The sequence below is a fragment of the Pseudorca crassidens genome, chromosome 1 (assembly GCF_039906515.1).
Source record: "Pseudorca crassidens isolate mPseCra1 chromosome 1, mPseCra1.hap1, whole genome shotgun sequence".
NCBI lineage: Eukaryota > Metazoa > Chordata > Mammalia > Artiodactyla > Delphinidae > Pseudorca > Pseudorca crassidens.
Window position 1 is genome coordinate 50,097,539 of NC_090296.1, and position 22,695 is coordinate 50,120,233.

A 22,695-nucleotide genomic window follows, 5' to 3' on the forward strand; every position below is an offset into this window, starting at 1 on the left:
ATACCCCTCCTTTTATGGAAAGGTCCTTGATCGCCAGGCAGAATTAATCCCTCCTTCCTGCTCTCACAGCATTTTGTTTATATCATTATGCCCTTTGTCTGAGGTCAGGTTCCCAGAAGAAGAACCTGAGAGGAGCATTTGTAGGCAAAGGTGTTACTAAGGCGATGTTCCCAGAAGAGACTGGCAAGTGTATGAGGGAAGTAGGACAGGGAAGGAAAAGAGACAGAGCGAATGTAAGACAAGGCAAAGTCCTAGGAGTAGCTCGGCCTGATCTGGTAGGGAAAGCCTGGACATTAACTTAAGTCCTGCTCTAAGGCAAAGGGAGCTGGGCTTTTTTTATTCCCACACTGAGCAGTCACTGCTAGGAATTAAGCTCCCCAGCACTTGCTGCTCTCTAAATTTGTACATAGTACCCTGGGGTAGCAACTGAAGAAGAGACACTAGGTCAGCCCAGTGGAAGCAAAAGCACATCAGCTGATGGAGGGGCACAGAAATGGTGACAGGGATCCCCGAACATCCGGGAGGAGGCAGACAATGTCAGCTCTGCTCCTTAGTATAGGCTGACTTGGTTCCGTCTAAGCCTCCCCAATCCCTGGATCCCCAACCACTTGGGGGCAGAGAACCCTTCTTAGTCATCCTTACGTCCCCACAGCATGGAGGGTATCACTTTGCACCTCGAAAGTGCTTAAATAACATTTGTTGGTTCAAATTGAATACTCCTTTCCTAGGTCTTGTGCAACATTTTCCTGCTACTAATCATACTGATGAGATGGGTTTTTTTCCCCCTAGCTGGTTTTAGCTCAATAATAGAAGATATGGCTTCTGGGGTTTCAAAACCTATGGTTCAACTTTTCACATTGCGCTTTTCTTCCTGGGGCAACAACTTGCTGAGCACATCTCTTCCTAAATTCCAAGACAGGCTGCTTGCTCTGCTCAGTCAAGACTGCCAACTCAAGAAACATTTTTGAAAGATCACAGTCAGCATCACTGCCAAGAGAAGAAGTTCTTGGCACAAAAAGGACCTGTTTCAATATGAGATGCCAGATGGTGATTTCAACTTCAGCTAAATTCCTGCTGAAAAAAAGTGTTTGAGCTGCAGATGAGAAAAGCTTCTATGACAAATTTCCAAGTGTTAGAAGCTTCAGAAGGAAATGGCAAGTGTTGATATACTCCCCTCCCAACCACATGCACACACACCATAGAACTACTACCTGCATCTGGTAGCTAAGATTCCTACAAAGATGCCTTTGCTTTTTAAGAAGACTTTCAGCCCTGATATGATTTTTACTAATATTAAAGTATATTATCCAAATCCATGAAAATAAAATACTATTTGTTTTTTGTGCAGTGTTTTTTCAAAGTATGTGTCCCTTTAGCATCTGCTGTGAGCTTTTTTGGTATCTGGAGGCAATGCTTTCCTCTCCACCAACAACTCCATTATTAAGCCAATTTATAAACAGTGTGTCTCCCCTCTCTAAATACTTTCATGTTACAAGGGATGTACGTGAAGTATACATCGATGGTGCTCCGCCTGGATGCCCTTGGGTCCCTGACTTACTGGTGCAGGAAATAGAAAGCCCAGCTCCTCTAACTCAAGTCAGGGCAAACTCTGAGGTGCAGTTTATGCTCCAGAGCTCCACTCAAGATTAGGCTGAGGTTGGGACTTTGCCTGAAATTTTGCCCTTGGCCGGCTTCTTCTCTTCTGCTCTCCGTGTCTTCCCCCTCTCCCTCCCCCTCCTCCACCACTCTCCCCTACGGGTTTCTGCTGGAGCATTTCTTTAATAAAACTCATGCACACAAATCCTCATCTCAGGGTCTAGTTCTGGGGAACCAACCTAAAATTATGGACAATAGAAAAACTAAAGGCATTTTGTGCTAACAGAGGGAAGACAGTTTTTTCTGGAGCAAGGAATGTATGCATACCTCCTTTATCAATCAAGGTCTCAGAAGGAAATAGTGGATAAGCTCAAATTAGGTATTTGGAGGATAGTTAATAAAGGGACTACTTACAAAAGGGTAGGTCGGGTGCAAAGAAACAAGGATAGTGCCTGCCTGGGAGCTGATAACAGGGGTGCCATTACCAAGCCCAGGCCTGAGTGGCAGAACGGATGACTGAGAGTTGTGTAGCAAAGACTGTGCCACAGAAGCTGTGATCTTAAGGGAAGCAGCCGGCCTACAGAGACCCTATAGGGGGCAGCTGGCTGAATAAATACCCCAACCTCATGCTCTTTCCACCTTCCAATCTTTTGCCAGTGACCCTGTCAGCCGAACCTAACGGGATGCCAGGTGCAAAGGAGTCCCTTAACGCAATACATTTTGATGGCCTCTTAGGGAATTGAGCAGTAGAGAAGGGTAGAGGGGGCATCTGGAAGGACAAACAAGCACACCTACCTATTTTCACACACACACACACACACACACACACACACACACACACACACGTTTGGCCCATTCTTGACTTTGCTTTGTGACCAGATTCACAGAAATAGGCACTCATTTTTCTCTCTGCTGATTTCCCTCCTTCCCCTTTTATCTTATTTGTACTCCAGGGGGTCCAGAAATAGGCTGCATGATGTTGGGGAAGAGACCTCAATAATAAAAAATCAGACAAAATGATTTTTCTGTTAAAGTCTGAGCATGGCATCTGGGCATCTCAGCATAGCCCCCAAACCTCATCTCCAAGATGGCTTTTTTTTTTTTTTTTTTTTGGCAGATTGAAATATGACTCACAGAGCTCACTGCCATAAGATTTATCATCACTTTGACCTCAGTATTTTGGCGCAAAGAGGTCTAGATTATATCCTTAGAGAACCATGCCCATTCTGTCCAAATTGAAAACAAAATGCAAATCAAAGATTTATGTCACTTTTGGTAATGAAGGATCTAATTGCTTTCTCATCAATCCAGATGCGAAGATGCCTTCATTATTCAGTTTAGACCCAAATGTCCTCATTATTGGAAATGATGCTGTCTTCTTATTGGTTTCATTTTCTGTTTCTGAAATGGTCATTTCCCCTGCATTCACCTTTGGCTTGGTTCCGAATATAAAGCACTGCAAAATGTGCAGAGTGGAAGACAAAAGGTCACCCAGTTATTTCAAAGCCTTTGAGATTAATCATGGAAAACAACACGGCTCCTTAGGATGCCAGCAGTAGCTGATGTGGGCGGGACAGAGGATAGAGGATGGAGCAACGCCCCTCCCACTCATCCTTAGAGGACAGGCACACACAGCAGTGACTGCCCTCTGAGCCTCCACCCCTCTCTCTCTGGGTCCCCTGCAGGTGCAGATACAGCTGAGCAGAAAACAGGTAGGCTGTGAGACAGGTATTAACAAATGGCCTGCAGGGTTGTCATGTTTAAGTATTAAAATAGGGTACACTGGGCTATTTTCTCCTGAAATTTTATTTTTTTAAATACTTTTTGGGGGTCCAAAGGTTTTAGAGGGTGGTGGCTTTTAAGAATACTTAAAAACTCTGTGTTTCATTCCAAGAAGGCTGTTTGCATCACCCATGAACCTGCATGGGAGGCGAGTGCGAGTGTAGATGAGCCCAGCCCAGGGGACTGATATGTGATCTTGAACAAAGCACCAAACCCTCCTGAACCCAGGCTCGTCGTCACAACAAGGAATTGGGTGGGATGAAGTAACAACCCTCTTCTTGTTCTAACATTACACTCCCTGAAACATGAGCCAGCAGCCATAGGCAGCTAGTCTGAGGGGAGATGAGCTACAAAATACACACACGATTTCAGACTTAGTACAACCACTCATGTAAATCATATCATTAATAATTTTTATATTGATTACATGTTGAAATGATAATATTTGGGGTATATTGAGTTAAATAAAATATAAACATTTTACTTGTTTGCTTTTACTTTTAAAAATGTGACTACTAGAAATTTTTGAATTGCACATGTAGCTCACTTTATATTTCTTTCAGACAGAACTGTTTATTTATTTATAGGACTATTTTAAAATATGTTTCTGGGTTCCTATTTTAAGTGTGCATCAAATTCTAGAAAACTTAAAGTAGTCTTGCTTGGGGAAAAAATGTTACGTCATTTTCCACTCAAAAGTCTTTCTTTTTTTGTGTGTGTGGTATGCGGGCCTCTCACTGTTGTGGCCTCTCCCGTTGCGGAGCACAGGCTCCGGACGTGCAGGCTCAGCGGCCATGGCTCACGGGCCCAGCCGCTCCGTGTCATGTGGGATCTTCCCGGACCGGGGCACGAACCCGTGTCCCCTGCATCGGCAGGCAGACTCTCAACCACTGCGCCACCAGGGAAGCCCCCCCCCTTTTTTTTTTTAAAGGTAAAGATTTCATGTCATGTTGGCTAAATGTTTAAGAAAGTGCGAGGTGAAGGAATACCAATGCTTCTTAAACTAGAATTTTATTTTCTTCTGCTTTGAAGTAAGCTATAAGTGTCAGTCTTTAGGCACTTAAGTCTTTAGAACAGTAGAACATTTCTAGATTCCAGACACATGAAAAAAGGTATTTCCAAAAGCGAAGACCAGCCTCCCTATGCTGCCATGCACACACATGTGACATCTCTTCTCCATGTAAGGGCCAAGTATTTGGAAAGCACCTCATAGCTCAATCCGTGAGCTCCAAAAGGCTCATGTTTCTGCTGTGCAATAACTGCTGGGTCAAATAAAGAACAGTGGACAGAGACAGGGCATCGGATATACCTTCAGACTGATGATCTGGGCAGAAAGAGCAGCAGAGGGAAGCTGCAGAGGCAGTTATGAGCACAGTGGAAGGAGGGTAGGTTGTCTGCAGACAGTGAGGATACATATATCTGCATGGATCAAGTAGGGTCTTGAATGTCAGGAAGGAGATCTAGGACCTGATATGAAAGGCAATGGGCTGAATGACTTGATAAAAGCCATGTTTTCAGGAAATCACACCTCTCTTCTCTGTCATGCTATATATGTGTATGTCTCCCAACTGGAGGACCTGACTGGAATCCAATGCCACCTCACAGTGTTCCCTCACTCTCTCATGTGTGCATAGTTTTGCTTCCCCAAAGGAGAGTAACACATTCCTCAAGGGCAAGGACCCAGGTTGATGTTTCTTTTGAACATGACTCCCAGGATAGTAATGGGCACAGAGTAGGTGTTTAATGCTTATGTTAAAAAAAAAAAAAAGTGCTGAATCCCTGTTTCTTCTTCATTCATATATTTCACGAGGGAAGATGGAGAATCCTAATTCCTAATAGAGGTCCTTCAGGGCAGAAGTGTAAACCTGTTTGCTTTCTGTCTCTTTCCCATCCCTCTTCTGTGTTTTTCTCATTTCCTGCTGGCATCTTCTTGGGTTCTTACCATAAATATTTTGTCACTGAAACTCCTAGTCTTTGATTTGCATGTCTGGAACCCAGATTTCCCCCTTCCTCCTTTCACCATTTCCTTAGGGCCTTGGGGAGAGTATAATGTCCTTTTCACCCAGACAGTCCCTGCGTTGGATTATTCCCGCTAATCTGCTTTATCTACTTGGTCCTCCCTGATATAGCTCTACAGCTCACATGAACACCGTTCTGATTAGTTCAAATCACCAGAGAAATAAGAAAGACACTTATTAAAGAAGTGTAGAAGGAGCTGGGAGCTACTACATAGTGATAGAAGAATTTTTTTTGACTATTCTGTGATTAAGAAATAATGTATACCCAACTATGACTTTGAGGGAGAGTACACTGAGTTTGGTTAGAGGTCTAGCCTTTCTTTAACCAGAAAAAAATAACTCTGCAGATCCCAGGAAATTCACGAAGCCTGAATTTCCCTCTCTCTCCTCACCCCCAACCCTTAAAAAAATGTAAGTCTATTTATTTATTTTTGGCTGCGTTGCGTCTTCGTTGCTGTGTGTGGACTTTCTCTAGGTGCGGTGAGCAGGGGCTACTCTTCATTGTGGTGTGCGGGCATCTCATTGTGGTGGCTTCTCTTGTTGAGGAGCACGGGCTCTAGGCGCACGGGCTTCAGTAGTCGTGGTTCGCGGGCTCAGTAGTTGTGGAACACAGGCTTAGTTGCTCTGCAGCATGTGGGATCTTCCCGGACCAGGGACCGAACCCGTGTCCCCTGCATTGGCAGGCGGATTCTTAACCACTGTGCTACCAGGGAAACAAAGAATAACTTTCTTTTCCCTGGATGATGATTATTTGTTAACTTTTTACAGCTTTTTACCACTCGAAGAAAGCCAGTCCAGTACTGAAAAATGTAGCAGAAAAGCCATTTAAAAATTTCGGCTATAAACACCTTAAGGATACTGGGTCCCTGAACAAGGCTTTTTTTTAGGTGAGAGCTGATATCAGAGGCAGATAAACTGCAACAGATAAGAAATGTGGCTTGTAAAGGGTGTGAACTCTGGGTATTTACATTTCTTTTGATTTTTTTCTTATATTGCATATAATGTAGTATTGGAGCTTGGCTACTATTTCTGCTGTTATCTTTATTTTTTGTTTAACAGAGAAAAGCTCAATTGATAGCTTCTAAGGTAAATTCCTGCTTTCTTCCAGTAGCTCAGTCTGGACTAAGACAAAACTTTCACCCTGTGTAACCTAAATTGCAGGCACATTGTGTCAAATTATCTGAGTTAGCAGGACTGTTTGTGCAAAGCTACACTGTGAAGTAGCCAATGCTGCACACTTTCCCCTCCTTTGTAGGGAAGCTGGAAGTTATATGTAATTTCCAGCATTAACTCCACCCCATTAACTCCCCTCATGAAAGAGTATCTTGTGTTTTTGAAATTACACAATCCCCACCAATTCTGATCTTTCTCTATAGGGAACATCTCCTGGCCCCCAAGAATCACTGCTTGAAACTAATGACAGTCTCATCCTTAAGGATTCTTGCAGGTTAAAAAGGGATGCTTGGAGAGAGAACTTGTAGGATGAGGTTCCCATGGCAGAGACTAGCTGAAACAAGAAAAAAATCTATAACATATATAAATCTAAATATATATATTCTTTTTCATATTCTTTTCCATTATGGTTTATTGCAGGATACTGAATATAGTTCCCTGTGCTATACAGTAGGATCTTGTTATTTATCCATCCTATATACACTAGTTTGCAGCCGCTAATCCCAAACTCCCAATCCTTCCCTTCCCTACCCCCCTCCCCCTTGGCAACCACACGTCTGTTCTCTATGTCTGTGAGCCTGTTTCCATTTCACATATATGTTCGTTTGTGTTGTATTTTAGATTCTACATATAAGTGATACCATATGGTATTTGTCTTTCTCTTTCTGACTTACTTCACTTAGTATGATAATCTCTAGGTCCATCCATGCTGCTGCAAATGGCATTATTTCATTCTGAAAAAAAAAAAAACAAACTCTTCATTCTTACCTTCTAAGACCGTTGGCTGTTTTAGTCCCCAATGAACATATTCTCTTATTTATAAGATGACACCTATGTAAGGATTCTGGTAACAGGTTAGCTATTCCCATAACAAAGAGTGTGTATGTGTGTTGTGTAATTATTACTAGACTGAACAACCACGCATAAAGTACATGAGTGTGTGTGTGTGCATGCTTGCACAAGATTGTTAAAAAGCGGGAGAGAGGAGCATGAATCTCTCCTTTTTCTTATTCTCCAGGTGCATTGTGTTGAAGGAATAGAATTTGGGTTCTAAAAGAAGACTGACCTTCTTGGGGCTTCCCTGGTGGCGCAGTGGTTGAGAATCCACCTGCTAATGCAGGGGACACGGGTTCCAGGCCTGGTCTGGGAAGATCCCACATGCCGCGGAGCAACTAAGCCTGTGCGCCACAACTACTGAGCCTGTGCTCTAGAGCCCGTGAGCCACAACTACTGAGCCTGCGTGCTGCAACTACTGAAGCCCGCATGCCTAGAGCCCGTGCTCCACAACGAGAAACCACCACAATGAGAAGCCTGCGCATCACAAAGAAGAGTAGCCCCCGCTTGCCACAATTAGAGAAAGCCCGTGCGCAGCAACAATCAAGACCTGACACAGCCAAAAATAAATAAATTTATTTAAAAAATAAATAAAATAAGACTGATTTGCTTAAAAAAAATAGCAAACAACCCCCCCAAACTTTGAGTTAACTGTAGATTCACACTGTTATAAGAAATAATACACCTTTTACCCAATTTTTCCCGATGATAACATTTTGCATAATTGTAGTACACTATCACAACCAGGAAATTGATGTCAATACAATCCTAGGGCTTTATTCAAATGACACCAGTTTTATGCTCACTCATTTTTGTATATTTTGTTCTATGCAGTTTTGTCACATACGTCATCTGGTTTTGAATCCCAGCTCTGCCAACTAGCTGTGTGGTCCTGAGGAAGCTCCTTAACTTCTCTAAGGCCCTAATTTGCAAAATGGATATAATAAAGTCTGCCTCCCAAAGGTGGTGTGAGGATTAGGTAAGATTATTCCTGTCAAGTTTCCAGTACACTGGATTCTCAATAAATGCTAGTTTCCTTCCCGTCTATCCCTTGTTCTTTCAGTAGCAAGGGAGCGTTCTCCAGTTTCCTGCTGAAATAACCAGACTTGTGTAGAAATGTAGAGATGGGGGAGTGAGAAGCGGAGACTCTGGGGGAGCCCATGGAGTAGGGGTGGGGGGGAGGAGGCGGTAAACACCGAGCAATCATTGGCCTGAGCGGTACCGACTCCAAGGAGTATCCGTCCCGCGTGGCTAGTGACGGAGGGTTGGATGCACCCACAGAAGCCTGGATGGGGGTGGGAGCCTAAGAAGACATGGTGGGCAGGTGCGGAAGTCAGTCTAGACCTGGTAGGAGGGACGCACTCGCTCCATAGGGTTCAGAGTCAAGTCTGGAGCTCTTCAGCCTCCTGGACCCCTCTTCTAATGACCGCCAATGGGCGCTCGAGGGCTGAGAAATCCAAGGTCGCCTGGGGGAAAGAGAGGCACCTGGATCCCCACCTTCAGTCCCACGGGCTGGAGGCGGGGACTCTTCCCCGACCCGGAGACGTTGCAGGCCGGGTGTCCTAGGCACAGAGGGGTTTGTGCAGGTGCCTTTGGAAGGAAGGAGAAGCTATCCGGAAGGGGGTCGACCTCTGCTGACCTCCTCCATATGCGCCCCGGCAAGCGCCGGAGCTTCCAAGTTCAAATCTCCGAGGCGAGCGCCCCAGGGTCACAGCCAAGCCGGGACCGGACTCCTCCGTGCTCCGGCCACCAGAGGCGCAGTCCCCGTGGAAGGGGTGGAGTGGGGGGGACGGACCCCGCGAGGGCCCGGGCGGCGCCCAGCGCTCCTCCCTCAGCGGCCCCAGCTGCGCGGGCCGCGGAGGAGGAGCCGCGCCCGGGCCGGCGTCGCCCTGGCTCCTCCTCCCCGCGCGGGCCTGGCCCTTCCTCCCCTGCGTCCAAAGCTTCGGGTGGCCGCGGCCGAGCCGGGAGCCGAGCGCGCTGGGCGCGGCCGTCCCGCTGCAACTGCCGCCGCCGCCTCCGAGCCCCGAGTGCGCCCGCGGCCATGGCCCCCGCGGCAGCGCCAGGCGCCTGAGCCCCGGGACGCGGTAAGCGCGGAGCCCGCTCCCGCGGACCCCCGCCCCGCGGCCTGGGGGTGCGCGGAGGCCTCTTGCTGCCCCCGCGCTGTGGGCGAGGCCCTGCGCGCCCTGGCGGCCCAGGCACCGGAACAGGCTGGGGCTTCCCCTGCCGGGCTGGGGCCGGGCGGTGGTTGTCCCCGCGGGCCGGGAGCAGGGGGCGGCAGCGAGGAAGCGGGTGGCCCGGCGGCCAGCTCGGGCCGGGGCGCTCCAGGCTGACCCCGCGGGGAGGGGGCGGTGTGGGAGGCGGAGGAGGGGTCGGTCCGGGAGAGCGGGCCGGCGGGCGGGGAGGATGCGCACCGCAGCCCCCAGGAGCCGCGCTTTTGTGAGCGCTGGCCCCTTACAAATGGAAATGACGCTCGCGCGGGTCCCCATTCGCGTCCTTTTGAAGGACGCCCGCCCTGAACCCCGGCGCCGACTGCGAAGTATTGTCCCGCTTCTGGAGCCCTAACAAAGCGTCCTCCCCCGCTTTGCAGAGCACTGGAGGCAGGCGGCCGGCTGTTCGGGCGCAACGGAGAGGCCGACAGAAGGTAAGCGAGGACGGTGGGGGCCGAGAGAGCTGCTGCCCGGGGACACAATGGGGTGTCTGGGGTTTCCGGGGGTGGCGATGGGCGGGCGGGTCGGGGGCGCATCTGCATCACGCGTTGCCGGGGACCTGGGCGGCGCGCCCGCGCTCCAGCCGCACGTCGCCTCCCGGCTTTGCAGCGCAGCCGGGTCTGGGCACCTCCGCCACCCGCGTTGTCCCCGCCCGCGCTGCCAGCTGAAGGCGGCTACTGTGTGCTGGTCCAGGAGAGGACTTGAGTCCCGGGGTTGGGGGGGGGGAGCAGAAAGGGTGGTTGTTCTGTTGCCTTGTGCCACCCAGGCACCCCTGTGACTGGGAAACTGGAGAGAAACCTGCCTGGGGAAACCCGAGGTGTTAGTCTGGGCTGTCTGAGTAGCGGAGAGCTGTTTGGACCCATTGTAGAAGGTGTCAGGGATCAAGGCACAGAGAAAGACTTTACCCAGTGCGACTACTAAGAAAGGAACAAAATGACGCTCGGCTATTGCCTGAAACCCTTGACCGCCAGACCCACGGAATGGAAGTGTGGAGTGTCGCGGCAGAAGCTTCCAGGGTTCCAGGGGCTGGGCTTCTGCAGCTACCAAACCGGTCTCTGACAAAAGGACAAAGCTGATGGAAACAGTTTACTGCTGAAAGCTCTTTCTGTGAAGCTGAAAGAGATAGAGATAGGAAGAGGCGATTTCCCAGCCTCAGCCCTGACAAACCGGGGCTAAGTCGGTGCAAGTAAAATGGAGCTGGAAAGATTGTCCTACCATGCACCTTGTTTCTAGACAACTTAGCTCTTATGAGATCTTCTGCTTTCTTTACTTGACTGGGGCAGATCCCCTCCTGGTGTTGAGGAATTCCTGAGATGAGCTTGCCATAGAACTTAACTCCTGAATTTGTGAAATCAAAATGGATCGCATGGTTGTCTTTTGTGACTGAGGTGGAAGCATGTTTTAGGATTAGAATCCTAATAAAGTCAACCGAGGCACATGAGCTAAGCTTCTGAGACCATGGAAGGTTCTCGATCCCGCTCCCTTAAATACATTAACATAAATGTATATATGTTTACTTGTTTCCTGAGGATTGACAATCTGCAAGGATATGTATTTTTTTCTGTGTCAGCTTAATTCTGAGTCTTCCCTAGTGGCTAACGTATTGGTAGCTGACCTGAAATATTGGCAGGTCTTGCTGTGGAGTTGAAGAGGGATGTGGAAATTCCCAGACTGTGTGTAACAGTGACATGACAGGCTGGCTGATAAAACAGTTTGCTGTGGTCTCCTCAGCTGTTGTCAGTGTCCTTACAGAGGTGAAGTAAACTGCTGGAGAGTTTCTTTGCAGATGTGTTTATTTTCACCTGGTCTCTGGTGATTCCTTAGAGGAAAGCATTCTGAACTGCAGTATAGATAAAGTGTAGGACTTACGGATGTTCCAAATGGGTTGGACATCAGCAAAGATATTGCCAAGGCAGGAAAAGGCTTTACAGGGGGCAACGGAAAGGCAGCCATCGCAGGCACGGTCTTTGCAGTAAAATGTCAAGGATCAGTCATCTTAATAGACACTTACTCAGAATGGCATGGGTGTCTTTTTTCTTGCTTTTTTTTTCATTTTAGATATGTGGTGACCCTTAATATCAAAAGATGTTAACTGTCAGAGGGGGAGAATAGGGCTCCAGTGAATTTTGAACAGTAAATCTTAATAGACAACGTTCTTATCATAAGTCAAATGTTGTTCCAATAAATTGTTTTAAGTGTCACTGCAAATGACTTTGTATACTATCATTTCACCAATCTTGGTGCTTCCATTTTATGTTGATAATGAAAATACATTTTATCAGTCTTACATTGATAAAGGGTTGGCACATTTAGCCAGATCATTTTAGAGGGATTCAAACAGCCTAAAGCTTTTTCAGGAGGTTTATTTTTATAGGTGCCAATTCATTTGTAAGCCAATAAATTATGTGGTTTGAATTCTGGCTATTGAACTTACATCTGTTGGGCAGGGTCTTCTGGAGAGATTTACTGAAGCTTGCAAAAAGATATTTTTATCCTATTCACAAATAAAATAGAATTTTTAAAAGATTATGGGAATATGCAAGTGAGCAACTTTATTTGAAATCAGGACACTTTATTGCAATTTATATCAGCAATTAACCATTTATTCAAGCTTCTAGATACAAAAATGATGAACTATTTATGATCTAATCCTCCCTTAAAAAGCAAAGTTGGGAAAATACTGTTTATAGATATAGAGAAGTGCTTCATTTTTATACCCCAGGGAACGGTAGTCAGAGCTGCAGGCATTCTAAATTAATTAGAGTAAATATGGCTCAAGAAGTGAAAGTTGTTACAAGCTGTCTCTTTTAAGAAAGTAGCAAAAGTGCAGCTGTTTTCTGCTTCCGTAATTTTACTTAGTAGCTGATTACAGGTTATTGAATCTACCATGTGCTAACCTAATGATTTTATTCCTCCAGCCATCCTGAGTTAATGACTTGATTGGGTAATCCACCTAGCTATTAGGTTTAACAAAAGCTTGGGTTTGCTACATCATTCAGGGTGGTAAAATACTAAAGCTTGTTTATGTTTTAGAATAAATGCTAGTGGGATACCCTTAGTTAAATTAATTTTTTCTGTAGCTAGCAAAGGTTGTTATTTTCTTTCCAATTTAATATGATTCTTTTCCGGTGTGGTGGCATTTAAGCTTTTGTGTTATATTCTTACACTCTGATTTTATTCTTGCTGATACTCTTGTGCTTTTAGTATCCAGCTAGAAGTGAGGTGCTATCTGAGCAGAGAGGAGGCTATCTGACAGTAATCAGTTTGATGGGCAGCAGTTTTGGGCAGAAATATTCTATTATCAACACATAAATGGGGACAATTGCTTTTTCTATTAAGCTTTTGCTAAACTTGAATTTATTCTCGTCACTATTTCACGTTGTGCTGAAGTTAGTCCAAAACGGTAAGCCTGGAAATCTTTGCAGCAAATTCAAGTGTCTGCAAAAAAGAGAAGAAAAAAGAAACATTTTATTTTGACTATTGGCCTTATGAGGCTCTGACTTGCCAAACGGTGAAAGCTAAAGGCGTGAATGAAAAGCTTTGCCAAAGCAGAGTTTGTCCATGTTCATCTCTTTAGTTATAAAGTAAATTAGTCACTTGGTGGTCACTGCCTGGACTGTGGACCCTCAACAGCTATGTCTGAACACAGATCCGAAAGCATCTATTATGATACCCAGGGAAAGCTGCTGAGCCAGGAGGGGCATCCAGACATTCCTTGTAGCTGTTCAGCTGCTAGACCATCTGGAGGGGAAATAAAAGGCCTGGGCTAGGGCTCTGGCATTGTGTTCATTTTATTATTTGGTTTTTCCTTGCCAGACTTTGTCTCCTTTTCACTCCCTTTGGCCCAGAGCAGACGTCCCCTTTGGCTGGTCTGCCATTCTTAGAAGCTCCTTTCTATACCTTGGATGCTGGAAAGTTCACAAGTTCATGGATCCACTTCATGTGGACCTTATGTTGGGGACTTCATTATCCCAGCAGCACCTCCACCTTGCTCTTTTCCGATCCCAGTTGGCACTGTGATTTCATCAGCCAGGGCTGCCAAAGGGAGCACAGTGACACCAGTCTCTGATGGACTTCCCTGTCAGGGTCTGCTCATTCTGGCAGCCTTGTTTTGAGTTATCTGGAAGGAAAATACTCTGAATAGTTCTTATTATGGGCGGTTGTTGGGTGGTAATTGTTATGATTAATGGCCCTTTGCATCTGCCTCTTATTTAACCATCCCTTGTTAGAACTCCAAAATATTGCCCACACTGGCCCTTTTATTCCAAAGGAGTCATGAAGGCTTCTGGCAACTTGACTGGGAAGGTAGATGGTGATGAGAGGCCCAGGTTTGTGGCAGGCTTTATAAAACTGGAATTGTCCTTGGCAATTTGAAGGACGATTTATCATTCAAAACCCAACTTCCTTCATCTCTAAGGAAGATTCCTGTCACTGGTGAGTGTCAGCTAGGCTCTGACTCTGGAAAGCATTGAATTGCACAGATTAGACATGCTTAAATATTTGTGGGGGGAAGTACTTTAACAATGATCAGTTTCTGGACTGTGCCCATTATCGAAGACACAGGACTCTTCATAATCATATTTATGTAAAAGTGCTTGTCTTCTTTGCCTTTAAATCCCAAAGCTACTTTAGAAAAAAGAGAATGCTTATTCTGTGTATCCTTAATGTCTCATAGGCTATAATTAGTCAATAAATGAATCAAGGCACATAGGGAGGAAGGAACCCCACCCCTCCTCCTTCCATTTTGGAGGAGTTTAGTTTATGGCCACCAAGTGTTCCATGGTCATTTCTAGTTCTTGTTACCGTACAGCTGGTTAACACATAAAAGTGGAGCTAAGTGATTTGTCAATGATACCGTTCCAGTGGTCCCATTCACGTGTTCTGTGTGCATGTGTAGGACTAAGAGATAGTATAGAGTCAGACCAGAGTTCAAATCGCGCGTCCATGACCATTATTAGCGTTGTATCATTGGACAAGTAGCTTAACCTTGCCAAGCCCCAGTTTCTACGTATTAAATGGGAATGTGAGATCTACTTTAAAGAATTAGGAGGATTAAATGAAAGCATTTATGCTAAGTACTCAGCATAGGCCAGACTTAGAGTAAATGTAAATGCTCAGAAGTTTAAAAAAAAAAAGTGTCTTCTGAACTTCCAACTATATTTCAGGCTTTCTGCTTTAGTTTGACATTAAATTTATCAATAATCTGCCTTTGAAGACTGAGGAAGCACTGAACGTTACCTACTACTGTTACCATTTAGTAATACGATATGGCTTATGTTTATAATATGTCCCTCGCCCATTCTTGCTTTCTGGGTTATGGTGTTCCACAGCTCCTGTTTTGCTTCTAGGAAGGCAGATCTATGACCTGTTGATGTATGTAAGTTACCCCTCGTCAGTTTACCCCTCCTTTGCAAATCGCAGGTATTTTCTTAGTTGTTTTCTCAATTCCCCTCTTGTATCAGCTTTCTCTGGGATTAGCCGCTCTTGCTTGCCATATTTAACCCTGAGAACAACCTTCCAGATGGGTATTATTATTCTCATTCTATAAACAAGGGGACTTGGGAAAGTATTTTAATACAGATTCTCCTCCAAAGTCATATCCCATAACAACAACAAAAATGCAGCTGAAAATTGAATCCACTGGCTTAATGACTAAATCATAGAATCAAACTTCAGATGGCTCTACGTGGTACAGTCTGGCAGTGGGTGCTCGCTTTCTACTTATGCCTGGATATGTCTAAGACTGAAAATGCCTTTGAAAAGGGGTTGGATGGGGAAAGTAGAGGTATGCTTGTGGAAGAAGTAGGTGTCTCAAAGTCTTCCTATGCTCATTTCTGTAGCGTTCATTCAGGGTAAGTTTCCTTGTAAGGAACCTCCATATCCTAAGTCAGTCCATGATGTTTTACTGAGTCCCTGGTGTGAAGAACAGACTGTACTATGCATTTGGGGGAAGCTATAAAAGAAATTGAAATTGTGAACCTTGCCCTTCAAGAAATTTCTGCCAAGTGGGGAGAAAAATAATTCTTGCACATGAAATTACTGATGAACGTTTGGGGAATAAAATCAGCCAGTAAAAATGCCTTCTGTGCTAGAAGAGTACTGACAACTTGTCACCATATGTAACGTCTTTTGGATGTTTCCATATGATCATTTGTTCTCCAGCGGTGGGGCCGTTTTCCCTGTTAAGTCAAAAGAATGTTTTACTAAGCACAGTTCTTGAGAAGCAGGGAGATGAAATAAAGAGATAACAAAGGAAAGTTGCTGTGAAATGAAAGAGGTTTGATTTAGTGGAAATCCAATGACCTCCCAGAGAGCAGGGCATGATAGCGTATCAGATTCAAAGCCGTGGATAAGATTGGGACTTCTCAGTACGTTGTGAGACTTTTTTTTTTTATATTGAAGTACAAATGAACTTATTTACAGAACAGAAATAGACTCACAGACATAGAAAACAAACTTATGGTTACAGTTACCAATGGGCAGATAAATTAGGAAGATGGGATTAACAGATACACATTACCATTGTGACCTTTATGGTCCTCTTTCATTGGTTTAGATGGACAAATCCCCACCCCTTAAAATAATTATTAAAAGGGGGAGTGTTAGAATTCTTTCACTTTTGAGTTTTTCTTTTTCTTGTTTTTTTTTTAAATGTAAAGTCAAGCAGAAGCAGAATAGTCTTGCTTTTCTGACGTTGGTCAGATTGCAGCCCAGGGCACTGTAGAACTCAGAGAGTGAGTCTGAGAGCTGTGGCAGCCCTGAAAATCCCAGTGCATCTTGGGGATTCTCAGCAGATCTCAGGTGATGATGAACTGGGTGGATGCTAAGTGAATCTCATTAGCTAAGCCTTGGCCCTGTCTAAATTCCTAACTTTTGAGGCTTTGCTTAACACCTTGGCTTTTCATTTCGGATGCTTTGTTGTTTATTTAGCACTCTCAGGTTATTTTGTAAACATTTACGTGGTGATTAGTTAACCCAACAGACCAACCCTGGGAAGGCAGCCAGAGCTAGCAGCACTGTAATAGAAAAACTGATAATTAGGAGAAGAGACCTGGGAGGCCAGGAGCCTGGACCAGAACATTACCTCTTTGCTTTAATGAGTGGCCCAGCTGTTTGGATCCATATTCTGACTTCACTTCATTCTGCTGAAACCCTTGGGATAGTCGTTGGCTCTGTTTTAGCTCGTCATGTTTTGAACAGTTGTCTCTGAAAAGAAAGCAACCCAGCTTAGAGCAGCACGGATGTGTTACAGAAGGCTCGCTTATTTTCAGGTCTGGCCGCGTTCAGCATCTTAACGTGTGTGGTTCCCGTGCTGTAATGATCTTCCCTGTAACATCACCTCTAAGTTAAGAGTTTTCTGACCCAGGACTCGGTTTAGTTAAAGGTGTGCTTTTAAAAGTAGAGTGTTGGTTGCCAGGGACTAGGGGAGGGGAAATGGGAGTTGCTGGGCAGCGGGTATAGAGTTTCAGTCATGCAAGATGGGAAAGTTCTAGGGATCTGTTGTACAGCAGTGCGTGTGTAGCGAACAAATATGGTACTGCATACTTAAACTGTTGTTAATAGGGTGGGTTCCATGTTATGTGATTTTTATCACAATAAAAAATTATATTGGCAAGATAAATACTTTTTTAAAAAGGTGCTGCTTTTTATAGTCAAGGGGCTGGTTCTGCGAGCCTTGTTTGAGCTGGCTGAGGTCACCCTCTCAAGGGCATACGTTCTGTTTGGCTTCCATTGCATCATTGTGAAGGTACCTTCACATGCGAAGGTTTCAGGCTTCCACTGGAAAACCCAACACATTAAAAGTGAATTATTGTGCAAGCAAAAAACCAGATTTCATTCTTCAAGTATTGAGGGACCTAGAATTTTATGATATATATTTTTAGCAAACAAGATTCTGAGAGATATTGATGACTCTGTGTTTTCACAAATCCCATGAAATGTGGAAACATGGAAAGTCTGGGGTTAGGGTGGATCAGAGAGATGGAAGACCTATTAACCAGGAGTACAGAGGGGAGACTGTCTAGGTAGTGGAGGGTCCTGAGATGCTGTGTGATTCACATGTGGTCTGTGGCTCCTTCGAACCTCATTGAAAGGCTGCAGTTGTGTTTTCCCCTTTCTCTAGGCAACTAAGCATTACCTAAAACTCCCTGGGGCTGAAGCGAGCCTCAGGGAATACTCTTCCTGTCACACCTCATGTAATTGCACCAGTGAAGTTAATTGAGTTGTTTTTTGAGGAACTCATGTAAGAAGTGTTTGATCTTATGTAAACAGGGAGTGGTTTTGTATCAGAAGTATTCATGCAGTGCCTCTTTGCTGCAGCCCTCCAGTCTGACTACGGTGGGGGGCAGTAGGCTGAAGAAAGAGAAGGGAAATGCCTTGGCAAGTTGCAACATCTGGCAGGTCCTCTGGAGCGGGAGGTGTAGTGTTACCTCCCCTGCTGACCCTCACAAGGTCCCGATGGACCAGCATGAGGGGACCGGGACACACAGAGTGTTCTTCCCAAGGGGCTGGCAGGGGTAGGAGTGGCTAGTGGAGGGGCGGTGGCAGGACTCCAGCGCTGCCACCACCCATCCCCCTCTCTGTCCCGCACAGGTGAGCGCTGTGGGCGATGGGATGGATGAGGCAGAGCAGGACCAGCATGAGGCCCGACTCAAGGAGCTGTTTGACAGTTTTGACACGACGGGCACCGGGTCCCTGGGACAGGAGGAACTCACCGACCTTTGCCACATGTTGAGCTTGGAAGAGGTGGCCCCGGTGCTGCAAGAGACGCTGCTTCAGGACAACCTCCTGGGCAGGGTAAGGCCTGGGAAGAGGCGGGGTGGGGGTGGGGGGTTGGGAAGTGGGTGTGGTTTCTGCCCGGGCGCTGGGGGTGGGGCGAACCACAAGTGTTGCAACTTGTTTCTAACATCCTGGAGGTGTGTGCTCTTAGCTGTTAACCTGATAAACAGAAAAAAGAAAAAGGAAAAATTAAAAAGTAATGGGTGTGACTTAGCAGCGAAGTTTGCTCGGGTGATGAGGGCCCGCTTTAATTTGTGCTCTGGAATGAAGGTGTCCTCTGAGCCTCTCAGCTGAAAAGAGAAAAAGGTAACAAGAGGATGTTTTCCGGTGCTTTCCTTATTCTTTGTGTATCATTTTATGGACTCCACACTCATCAAGAGAGGGGGCTGAGATTTCCATGGAAGTGAAGGAAAGTACAGTAAGAAAACTGCCATTGCCAGGAAGAGCAGCTTGCTGTTACGACTTTCACTCCCCGTAAAGCTATTTCTCGTGAGGATTGTTCCTAGGGTAAAGTATTAATTAAACCTTTCACCCAGAAAATAAGACAGAAGGGTAAGTGCAGTTTTACTTAAAACCCAGCACGACTTGCTTCCAACAGGGGTGTGCGTGTGTACTGATACTAGCTTTTACATACGAAAACAAATAGTCACGTTCTCCCCGTAGATCAAGTCACAGATGAGTAAGAGGTGAGAAGGGGTCCTTTTTTCCCTCTTGCTGTTAGTGGGAAGGATGTCTTGACCTGACAGTGTCTTCAGTTCTCATAATTAAAATTGAGAGCATCATTTGTATGGCTTTGAGTTGAATCTTGCTGCTGGTGTTTTGCATGATGAGAAGGAAAAATGGGCCGTACTTTTTGAGCTCTGTTGCTGCCATCGCTGATACTTTGTAGACGTACGTTTTTATCACGTGGTATAAATTGAGGAAGCAGCTGTGAAACTCAACTTTATTCCAGTGACCAAACTTCCTTTTCTTCATTTCATTTTCACTGTCTCTTAGCTGAAGCTTTGGGCAGGTGGCCTCAGATACAGTGCAGTGTATTGGCTCTCTGTGATGTGAGATGGACGGGAGTGGCGATCATCCTGAAGCTGAATGATGTTCTTGGGGGCCTGGCACTGTGGAGGTGGCATTTAACAGGGCTCACACTTAAAGAAAGTGTGAGTTTTTGTAAAATTAGAACCATTTTTGGTAACTTTGGGGGCATTAGCTGCTTGTGAATACCCGTGATCCCTAAAAAAATGCTAAAAATCTTGCTTTGAAAGCAATAGAGATGGGAGCTTTGAGAATTAAATGATTTGCTTCTCATCGTGTAAGGCACTCCAATGTTTTCTAGTTCTGCCTCAATCTCAGAGACTTCGGGGAGCCAACAGAGTAGCGTTTCTCCCTGTCGTCCTTGGGGATCTCAGTCCTTTGGGTATCTGAGGAAGAGTATCAAAGTGGGGATCTGTTTTCACACCTATTAAAGCCGGAGAAGACATGATACAACTTCAGGTTTCCTTGAGAGCCAGTGTAAATGTGGAACCCGCTGCTGTAAACAGATTGCTCCCTGGCAGCAGATCGACAGCTTGCTCTCCAGATGCCACACATCCTTGCCCTCCTTTGGCAGACTAAAACAGGGGCCCAGTTATCGATTGATTCGTTAATGACTTGACACTGCCAGCCCGCCTTTACGTTTGCTCTTCGCCTGCGAATAATGAATACCTAAGTGGTCTATAGCCTGATATTTACTTAGTGAGCCAGTGATAAAAGTTAAATAGATGTATGCATATAGATTTCATGGGGGAGGTCCCTGGTGGTTGTCTTGAGAGCAGGGTTGGCATGAAGTAATGCACTACTGTTAGATTTGCATTTTCTATGAAACTGAATTATTCTCAGATGATCACATAAACTGGGCCATATGCTGTTAAGATACTCTGTATGGTCTACAATTTTAAATTATAAAGAAAAAAATTTCCTTAGACTTCACTGGAGAAGTCCAAGTTCTACCATCTTGATATATTGAAGAGGAATCATAAGTTGTAACATTATAAAATTGTAAGCTGTTTCTAATACCAGCCGTCTTTCTTCTCTTTAGATGGTATTTATAGAAAAATATGTAAGAGTTAGCAGTTTGGTTTCATAAAAAAGGAGAAAGAAATAACAGCATGACAAACCTAAATATATTCATCTATTCGTTAATTCAAAAAATATGTATTGTGTATGTCCGGTATGTCAGCATTCTAATGGTCTTATGGTATGAGTGCAACTTATGTTTATTGTAAACTAAAGTTTTCCATTAAATTGGCTTTTGGAGCACATTAGTACCCATCAGCCTCCTGGATGCTTGTGGTTTTAATTTTGTCTTTTATATCATAACAAGTATAATTTTTAAATAAAAGAAAACATCTGAGTTTTACCTCCTTTGGTATTAAGCTGAATTAATCTTTTTTGTTGAAAAAGAAATAAGGTAAAAAGCATTTTCTCCCTCAACTAAGAATATTATCTGTTTATTTTTTATCTTAAGATCCATCTTTCATAACTTCTTGTCCTTTTTTTTTTTAAAGCCTAATGTTTCTTACGACAGTTGTCAAGGAAAGTAACTTAAATCGACTTGCCATTTTCATGCATTTTACTAATGGGCCATTTACCCTCAAATTAATCTGTCTGATCTTGCTTTATAACTTGAAACCATATTCCCCTGAGCATGGTGGTTACCCTGTAAATGTTTGAAATGCCCAAAGATTGCGGATCACTGATACAAAGGAAAGAGGACATTGCTGGTAGGTGTTTCCTACTAGGTTATCAAAAGAGCTCCATTCATATCTTTGTCATCAGTTGAGCACCTGTCAGGTGGGTCAGACCCCCAAGACAAGGGATTCCTTGAAACACTGAGGAACTTATAGTCTGGTCAGGTAACATTCCTGGCAGGTGAATTGTACTGGGAGTAAATACTACAAACATTTAAGAAAGGGAACCGGGCTTCCCTGGTGGTGCAATAGTTGAGGGTCCGCCTGCCGATGCAGGGGACACGGGTTTGTGCCCCGGTCCAGGAGGATCCCACGTGCCGCGGAGCTGCTGGGCCCGTGAGCCATGGCCACTGAGCCTGCGTGTCCGGAGCCTGTGCTCCGCAACGGGAGAGGCCACAACAGTGAGAGGCCCGTGTACCGCAAAAAAAAAAAACAAAAAAAACAAAGGGAACCATGTTAGCTCACTTATTGAACGAAGTTTCCACCCAAGCAATTAATTCCAGTTGTAGTTGCTTCCTGTTTATTGTGCCTTTTAAAGGAAGTGTTTCCACATGCCTCTCTATTTCCTTTATTAGAAATCAGAACCTAAAAAAAAAAAAAGAAATCAGAACTTAAAGGTGATAATTTACCTTGGTTTTGTTGAAGCCTTTATTTAGTTAGGTCCAGCTTTAGAAATACATTTTCCTTTCCTTATTGAGTACACTAACTTTGAGACAAAGCTGCCTCCCCCATCCCCTGAGCTTCCCTGCTCTACTCTTTAATATGAATCTAGATGCTGACGTATTTCATGTTCTTGACACTCTTTAGAATCAGAACAAGCCGCGTGGTAGCAGAACTTACCATTGGCTTCCAAAGAGTCCCATAGGTGTGTGGACTTTGGTCATCAAAGGCACTTTGGAATTTTTTGTATTAAAATTTGATAACTGTACAAGTATATAATTCCACTCAGCTTTTGCAGTTTTCATTTTCAAGGGCTTGTGTTCTTTTATAAACATCACGATTAATTGTATATGGCCATTTGCTGGTTTGTTTCCACTTCATTCAGCTTTTTAAGATTTCTTTCACTTATATACATTTTAACTGTTTGAAAAGTGAATCAGAAGTACAGCAGTACTTTCTGGTGGTGATTATTTGTACTTGTTCTCTATGTGCAAAACTACCCTTGATCATCAAACAGTGCCTGTTTATAACCACCCCATGTTCATACTCCTGTTTCATATTATTGATCTGGGCTTTTTGAATGAGTTGGAGGGAAAGGTGGGAACATTTCTCATTACATCTCTTAAATGTCTGAACATTTGCCGTCTATCTTACTGTTTAACCTGAAACAGTGAGGGATATTTTCTAATTCCATTTTGGTCTTGTGACTCTGTGGGGTTGATTTGAACTCCTAAGGGTCTATAGTTCACATTTATAAACAAAAAGACCTTCTGATTAAGAGGCTGCAAGACTTGCATCTTTTCTTTATTAACACTTTCTTGTCAACCTCACTGCAAAATTGACTTTGGTGTTGTGTACTGTGAACCTCGCAAGGTATTTAGTTTGACATAAAGCAAGGGCAAAGGGGAGGGCTGGCCTTGCAGC

The 22,695-nt window shown here is 44.6% G+C and overlaps 1 protein-coding gene and 1 long non-coding RNA gene across 23 annotated transcripts in view; both read left to right on the forward strand.

The window, feature by feature from the left end:
- The window catches only part of LOC137223729 (uncharacterized), a 46,944-nt gene extending 38,556 nt beyond the window's left edge, over nt 1-8,388 (forward strand). For both annotated transcript variants that reach the window (XR_010943027.1, XR_010943028.1), the window contains one exon: nt 7,588-8,388. This is a non-coding gene — a long non-coding RNA (uncharacterized lncRNA). The remainder of the gene's footprint in view (nt 1-7,587) is intronic.
- Nucleotides 8,389-9,332: 944 nt separating this feature from the next.
- NIN (ninein) overlaps nt 9,333-22,695 on the forward strand; it is a 102,768-nt gene continuing 89,405 nt past the window's right edge. For 18 of the 21 annotated variants that reach the window (XR_010943032.1, XR_010943059.1, XM_067736078.1 and 15 more), the window contains exons 1-3: nt 9,414-9,487; nt 9,991-10,044; nt 18,203-18,406. Coding sequence is in view for 19 of the 21 variants with exons in the window: in XM_067736078.1 (XP_067592179.1) it covers nt 18,224-18,406 (183 nt within the window). In the remaining 2 variants the exon portion in view is untranslated. Of the gene's footprint in view, nt 9,488-9,990; nt 10,045-18,202; nt 18,407-22,695 lie in introns of all 21 variants that reach the window. The other 3 variants (XM_067736228.1, XM_067736237.1, XM_067736173.1) reach the window with 2 other exon arrangements.